The sequence below is a fragment of the Phoenix dactylifera genome, chromosome 2 (assembly GCF_051530095.1).
Source record: "Phoenix dactylifera cultivar Ajwa chromosome 2, Ajwa_hap1_PhDact_Kaust_v1.1, whole genome shotgun sequence".
In the NCBI taxonomy this organism is placed as follows: domain Eukaryota; kingdom Viridiplantae; phylum Streptophyta; class Magnoliopsida; order Arecales; family Arecaceae; genus Phoenix; species Phoenix dactylifera.
In genome coordinates, this window is record NC_143191.1 from 4,819,316 (window position 1) to 4,827,230 (window position 7,915).

Sequence of the window (7,915 nt, forward strand, 5' to 3'; positions counted from 1 at the left end):
CAAGTCATAAATCATAATAGTACCTTTGATATCATTTATTCTTGTATCAACTTGATGCATAGATTAATGATCATAAAAATATATGAAGTTTAGTTTTTATATATTTTTTATTATGGGGGTAAGTTTTGGTGCAACAGTGAAGTTGTTTCATTATGGTTTAAATGTCAATAGATTTGAAACATAGAAACAACCTATTTTTGTGGGTAAGGTTGCGTACATCTAATTCTTATTAGACTCTACAATGATGAGAGCCTCGTACATTGGACTATCCTCTTAGGCATTTCTTATCATGTAGATTATGGTTAACAGTTTGGATCTTCAATTTAGATATCTTATTATTATTGTTAATTTTAAAATTGTTAATTTCATTCTAAAGGAGTTAACTGTAAATATATAATATATGTTAACATAATGCATATGATCTTTCTCTCTCTTTATTCATGTACGCATACAAATATATAAACATATATAGAGAGAGAGAGTTAAGTTGAAATGCTTCTGAAAATTATTTAGCTAAGAAATCAATGAAGATTTTATGAAAAATGAACATCAACACCGTTGATCAAGATATATGAAATGGCTAAAAACTAAAATTTATTTATTTTGAAACTCTCTAACTTATAGATATAGTTGACAAAAGTGGATGATAGCAATATAATTAGTGAGTAAAAATGTAATAGAAACTGTTTAATTTGTAAATCCAAATAATTGATCTTGATCTAAATATTTTAAAAAATATGTAGATTAGATTTTAATTATTTATATTCTTTTTAGTTATAGATCAAATTAAAACATGATATTAAACTATTGAAATTATTAATTTTGTTTTCATTTGATCATATATAAAAGTACAAAAGTTCATGATTTTTGGTTTCTAACCACATTATTTTATCGTACATTGCAATCAATGGCGTCAATTTTTGGTGGCCTTTCATTGACTTTCACTGGAAAGTATCTGGAGCCCAATACCCTTTGAAATATTCCAGCCTCTCTCTCTCTCTCTCTACATTGTAACCAATGGTGCCAATGTCATCTCCTTCCCCACATTGAACTATCTTTTCATAAGATTTTTTCCATTTATCTTAAACTAGTTTCTAAGAGGATAAGGTTCATTATAACGGAATAATATTGTTATGGAAACCTTAAGAGGAAAGGAAGGAGTAAAGCGTAATGCCATTATTTTTTTCAAAGACCTTTCAACTCGATTAAACGTGCTGAAATATAGAGTTGGTCCCGCTGCAAAAGGGCTCTCTCGCACTTTAGCCGTTGTGTATACGGTGCACTCCCTTGGAGAGCCGATCTTCTAAACCTATCTATGTATTGTGGGTTGTGTAGGTCACGTTACTATATGCAGAGTTTTTCTTTTCTCCTCTTTTCAATTTTTTAGCAGGTCCTTCGCCAAGGTCTTAACAAAAGCCAAGAAATTATTATGGAGTTGCATTTTATCCAGATATTAACCTCTATTCATGCAGCTAATTTGACAGGATCCGAACTCATCCTGTAATCTCCACTGCTCTTCCCACCTCTCACTTAAGCATGGGATTGTAGTTGCTTCTACTTTCAAGAATAAAAATGGGTTTGAAGAGCAAAAACTTACCAGATAAACATAGCAGACCTTAGAAATAAGAAAACCATTAAATTATATTACAACGACGATAGACACAAAATAAGTAAAAGCAAAAAAGACACAGATTTCTACAGGGATATATAGCTAGCAGTAGAATGTTAAGTAGAAGACATAGCATTTTGCTTTATGGAGAACAACTCGCATTTTACTTCTCATTTATGTTCAGTAAATTGATCTTGTAGTCTCCACTGGCATGCACTTCCTTTACGGTCTTGTCATACTCATCTTCTTCCTCCTCTTCCTTTTCTTGCTCCTGCTGGTTCTCCTCTTCTTCCTCCTCTGAGTCCTCCTCAGATTCAAAGCCTGGGATGGACCTGGATGCCTGTGCAGGAGTCCTCGCTTCTCCAACAATATTCATAATGTCCTCAATACTTTGAATTGAGTAGGTAGGTGCATTACGATCCCTCCTGTAGTACGCTGCTTGAGCTGATTCTGTTAGCTCCCTTGGTAAGTTCTTCAAGAACCATGGGTGGTTCTTTATTTCCCTTATTGGGATCCTCTGTATTAAGAAACACCAACCCAGTTCCAGTATTATTGGAGTAATTTCTGATATCTATCGCATCTTATGAACTATTTTTTCATAATAAACACAATAACAAGCAGAGCGAGCATTTAACAGTGGCCTTTCTAATATGGTTGTGAGCATTACCCTAGCTGGGTTCGCAACGAAGAGACGGGCGATAAGTTGCCTGCAATCCCGGGATATGTGAACGTAGTCGGGTATTTTGTATTGAACTGACATGACTTTCTGCACCCAGAGAAGGTAAGAAAGCAAGCAATATATAATCATTCATCAGTATATAATAACATCAAGGATCGAATAACGGAATTCCAAAGTTATAAACAGCATTAGTTGACAAAATGTTGATGAAAAGTTAGCGTTAAGGAAAAGTAATGAGGTGAAGGGAAGAACAAATTAAGACTTGTGACTTAACTTGAATGGTTTTCCGTAAATTCCTGGGGTCATTTTGGTCCTCAAATGGGTAGGATCCCACCAGCATCACGTATAGAGTTACTCCGCATGACCATACGTCTGCAAGCTGCACAACCAGATGCACTTTCATATCAAAATTAATTGCGGTTAAAACAGAAGGTGGAGAAAGAAGTTTTAAATAAACTCACAGCTAAATAAAAGGTAGTCGGCAAACTGCTGCCAAACCACTCGAAGGATTTTTCTTCTTTAAATGAGACAAACACTCAAAGGATGTTGAGGCATAGAATACTTGCCTTTGACAAAAGGATTGAATGCTTAATCTTTCTTTTTTTCCCTCCAATGTCAATTAAAAATATAATAAGAGAAGAGGAATGCTCAAAAGCATGCAATGAACCAGTTCCAAGGTTACTGTGTGACAGAACAAGAGGGAGATAACTAGAAACAAGCAGATTAAGGAAAAATTCAGCATTGAATGGATCAAATAAGGAAAACAACTCAGGATGGTTTAGACTTGTGCAGGACATGCTTAAGGTGATCATGCTGAGTAAGCTAGCTCAAGTGGGGAGTCCACACACAGGATTCAAAAAGTAAAAGAAAGATAACTAAAACTGTAACTAATGCTATGAAAAAAGGTAGAAAAAACAACGTGACCAGCCATAGACACAAAGCTTCGAGAACGACTAATACATGTCATTAGGTTTGTTGTTTATGTTTGTTATAGAATAAAGGGAATATGTATTCTCTCAAAAGAAGTAAAGGAAATCGTGAACATTTCTTTTTTGGAGGAAAGGAATTGTTAACACATTATTGTTTCAAATTACAGGATGCTTATGAAAGTGTCTAAGGCACCTGGATTTGTTGTTTAGAAGAGGCCTTGACAAATGGCATGCTCTTGAAATTAGGAGCATTTATAGTAATTGGACCCTTTTATAATAATCCGTCCCATTAATTGATCTTTTACGAAAGCATTTTTCAGTTAAGATAATCTCTTGGACGAATAGAAAGATTTCATATCCAACCTAACATCCCATGTTCCTCACGCCCTTGCTTTATCAGATTTCATCTGTTGTGCAGGCCCCTGGTTTTAACACATTAATTTCCATACTCACTCAATCAATAATGAACTCAAATAAGTAAGTTTTTCTTTTCTGAGTAAATAAATAAATAAAATTTCAATAAACAAAATTTTCAATTATAAAAAACTCCAAGAAAAATTGGGATGATATCAAAAGCCAAATCTGTGACAAGATTACACCATCCTTAAATTCTATTGGAGAATGGAAGTATATAAGAAAAGAACTTAAACATAGCAACAAAGCTTTTAACCAGACATCTAAATCTTAAGGTAGCAACTTGACAGCATTGCTGTTTCATGCTCTTCAAACAAATCTGAAAATTAAGTTGCACTCCTAGAATCCAGTGTTATAGTGAGAGGATAATTATAACCCAAACTAAATATTTTTACTAGTTTTGACAAAAAATGTCTAAGATATACATATTTCAACAGTTGATAAGATCCTAGCTAGTCATCAAACACTCCAATCGAAGTATCTTGAGCAAGGCAAATGCCATGTTCTAGTTCAAAGATTTTCTTTCAAGAAGAAAAAGGTCTTATGTCCTATCAGTAGCACCCATGATCATAGCCTTTATTTGCCCTATCTATGCACTTAAACTACTAGTTTGGTGACCGCAAGAAATGTTGCATTAGCAACAAGCAATGCTTCTTTAGACACACACAACCAAATGGACATCCATGTTATGCCTCAGCAGTCACTGGGGTGTCCAGTTTTCTGCAATCACAATTTCTCGATGGCACGGATTCTTCGTTATGGTCCTCCCTGTGTTTGCATGGCGATTGCCTTGCGCAGTGGGTACCACACGGTGCATGTAGTCAACTCAGAGTGCAGCTCTCCAGCCACTGGCCAATTGTGTGCATTTCTAGTGTGGCCACATTTTTAGTTAGCATTTTAGTCGTGCTGCTTCTTGCCTCTTAGCAGGCATGAAACTCATTTTATTTAGCAAAAGTTGTATCATACAAATCTAAATTTGGGAGCCAAGAAAATCTTATTTTGTCAAAGGATCAAGAGGATCTTCCAAGAAAGATGAGACAAACTTGTTAGGCAAAGTTTGAAAAGAAAAAGAGAAGTGTTGATTCTCTCCAAAAGATTCTACAGACGATAAAGATTGACTTGTACACAACCCCCCCTCTCTCTCTCCGAAAAGCAAGAAAGAGACGGGTGAAAGAGGATCTTCTTGGGCTGATGCCCATTTAGTATCACAAAGATGATACTGTTCCCTTGATTTTGATTTATCTAAAAGAAATTTTTGTTTATCATACAAAAACCATAGCTTTGTTTTTTTTTGTTCTTTGTTTTAATATTTATGCACCATTCGATTCCAAATATAATTTTTTTAAAAAAAATAAATGGTTACAGCTAAATTCTCTCCAATGCTGTTACTGGTGCTGTAAATAATTTAATTAAATTTCTGCTTTAGGAACGCTTGTCCCAAATGGTCCCCGCCTTCCAAATTCCACGACAACCAAACCCTACGGACGGTTGTCCTGCTCATGCAGGCTTCCTTCATATGCAACCCTACGTGGCAACTTGCTAGTGGCCACATAGAACACAGTATATTCCTACCTACGCACACGTATACGGAATATTGCAACCTGTCACCCCAAGCGTACCCTTTTAGTGGGACCCACCTCCAACCCGAACCACGCTTCCAGTCTCTTACCGTCTTTTAGTAATCACGCGGAGTAAAATTAGCTGGCATCATGGTAAGAGTAGTCTAAATAGTGAAAAAATGTACAAAAGGAGGACTTTATTTACCTTGCCGTCGTACTCCCGGCCGGAGAGGATCTCCGGGGCGATGTAGGCCGGCGTCCCCACCGTCGATTTGGGCCTCGAGTGAAGCAGCGACGACTGCACTCCCCAATTTTTTTTTTGACATTATTTCTCTTTTTCTTTCCAAAGAAATTCTTTCCTAACTTTCCGATGAAGATTACTTTAAAAAAAAAATAAATCAAACCTTGGAGTAACCAAAGTCGCAAATCTTAAGCCGCGGAGCGGGGCTTCCATCCAGCAAAGTGTTCTCCAGCTTCAAATCCCGGTGGCATATTTGCTGAAAATTCATCAAAAAAAAATTAATCCCCAAGTATAAAAGTTATTCACCTTTTAGCAATTTTTCCTTTCTTTTTTTTTTACCATGAAGTGGCAGTAGCTGACGCCGGAGATGAGCTGCTGAAAGAAATATCTTGCCTAAAAAAATTAATAATAAATGAAGAATTATTACGATCGTCATGAGATATTTATTTCGGGATTAATATATACTAAGAAAAGCAAAAGACGGTGTAAAAAGTAATAAAAAAAACGGAATATTCGAGGAACCTCGTCTTCGCTGAATCGCCCGGCGTTGCAGATCCGCTCGAAGAGCTCGCCGCCGGCGGCGTACTCCATCACGATCGCCAGATGCGTCGGCGTCAAGACCACCTAATTTTTTAACCAAATCATAACCGACAAAAAAAATAGCAGAATAAATCCCATAGAAATAGACCCAAAAAGGGCAAAAAAAAAAGGAATTGGATTTTAAGCTCCCACCTCCTTGAATCGGATGATGTTGGGGTGCCGCAGCGAGCGGTGGTTGATGATCTCTCTCAACACATTCTCATCAATCTGCACTCCAAGAACACAAATCAAAGCATCATCAGATCCATCCAGAATCTGAGATCAAGGGCTACGGATACAGATCAAAATTGGAGCAAGAACCAACCCTGCGGCCCCTCTCGATGTACTTCATGGCGACGAGCTCCTTCGTCTCCTTGTTCCTCATCAGCTTCGCCACCCCGAAGTTCCCCGATCCGATGTCCCTCACCACCTCGTACTTCTCCATCTGCAGATCTCCCCAACTTCCCACCCTTCCAATATCCCTCAAAAACGAGAACAGATCCTTCGAAACCACTACCTCACCAAGGACTAGTACTGAGTTCTACTCATCCGGATCCCATCGCCATCGCCTTCTCTCTCTCTCTCTCTCTCTCTCTCTCGCTAATCCCTCTGCTCTTCGAGATCTGGGATCGAGAGTGGCGGAGGAGTTTCTCGAGGACGGCGGTGAATCCACTGAGGAATAAAAGCTGCCAAAAATCTGCGAGTGTCTTAGAGCGATATAACACAGACTCTCTCTCTCTCTCTCTCGTCGAAAGATTGGCTAAATTATTTATTTATGGTAACTTTTCCTTCGGAGCGAAGGTAGCGGGATTGGGAGGATCAGGGCCGTCCATTGGATGGGATATTCTATGAATTGATTGTCCAATGATTGGGTAGGGAGCGGGGACCAGGGTATGGTAGGGAGTATATGGATTGGACGGCTTGGATTGAGGGGATGTGATGGGATTACTTTATGATTGCAACGTAGTGGTAATGATAACCGGAGGATTTGCTCGATTGATTGCTTAGACATTGGGGTGGTGGAAGCAGCCACATTCGGTGGGTAACTGGGGATCAAATTAAAAGCTCCTGAGGCCCTCGCCTATTGATTTGTTTTAAAGATTTTTTTTTTTTTTTTTAATTATACTGGCTCCGCACACCATTCAAAAATGAATACAGCCAATAAAAAAAAAAAAAAAAAACTGATTAGGAACATGCATCTGATTCACCCAGAGAAGAAAAAATTCTCTAGAGATGATGAAATATACTAAAGATCACTCATTCAGTTACTGCTAAATTTATAAGTCCTATGTTGAGGATGTTCTCTGGGTGCGAATTGGAGTCCAAAATCCTTCGTAGTGTGCATAGATTTCATTCATCAAGAGATTGGATGGCTATCGGTAGCTATATAATATATATTGCATTTAAAACTGTTTTGTTTGATAGCCAACAATCTTATATACTGTAGTTTGCATACTACAAAATATCGACCAATACAATATCTCATTTTAGGGATTGTCAGATGACCGTACGAGGTCGAGTCATCCATGTCCTATATCATATTGAATTACTCGCTATTACGTGATACCAAGGGAGAGGAGAGTGAATTCGTCCAAGACCTCTTCCAGTTCCAAAGCAGATAGAAGAGAATCCAAAGTTACCACAAAGACTTAATTAAACGCAGGGATATCACTATTGCTCAGTGGGAACTCCCTGCCGGTGAGTTTGTCATTTGATTCAATCAAAATTTGAATGATCTATTAGAAAGAGGGGGACAAACAGAAAGGAAAATGTAATTTTTTTTTCCTTGAGAATGCAATGGGATCGAATAGTAGTGCCATGGGCCCCATCCCCTGTATGAAAAATTTTCTCCTCACAACTGTAATGCTACTTAGCCCAATGGTAATGCAGTAACTCAGGGATTGA

The 7,915-nt window shown here is 37.7% G+C and overlaps 1 protein-coding gene across 1 annotated transcript; it reads right to left on the minus strand.

Moving 5' to 3' along the window:
• Positions 1-1,623: 1,623 nt before the first annotated feature.
• On the minus strand, positions 1,624-6,752 carry LOC103702675 (serine/threonine-protein kinase SAPK7-like). Its single transcript, XM_008785203.6, has 9 exons — positions 6,336-6,752; positions 6,164-6,238; positions 5,954-6,055; positions 5,771-5,824; positions 5,595-5,687; positions 5,396-5,488; positions 2,563-2,667; positions 2,277-2,375; positions 1,624-2,126 (listed from the first exon to the last, which is right to left on the minus strand). Exons 1-9 carry the CDS (start codon positions 6,453-6,455, stop codon positions 1,773-1,775), a joined length of 1,095 nt encoding a protein of 364 aa, XP_008783425.1. The 5' UTR covers positions 6,456-6,752; the 3' UTR covers positions 1,624-1,772.
• Between the last annotated feature and the right edge of the window lie 1,163 nt (positions 6,753-7,915).

Excerpts from the sequence above, each read along its gene's own strand:
- LOC103702675 (XM_008785203.6), bottom strand. The coding sequence starts at position 6,455 with ATGGAGAAGTACGAGGTGGTGAGGGACATCGGATCGGGGAACTTCGGG. Across the intron at positions 2,668-5,395 it reads GCCGGGAGTACGACGGCAAG|CTTGCAGACGTATGGTCATG; the intron begins GTAAATAAAGTC and ends CTGGTTGTGCAG. Across the intron at positions 2,376-2,562 it reads ATTTACGGAAAACCATTCAA|AAAGTCATGTCAGTTCAATA; the intron begins GTTAAGTCACAA and ends CTCTGGGTGCAG.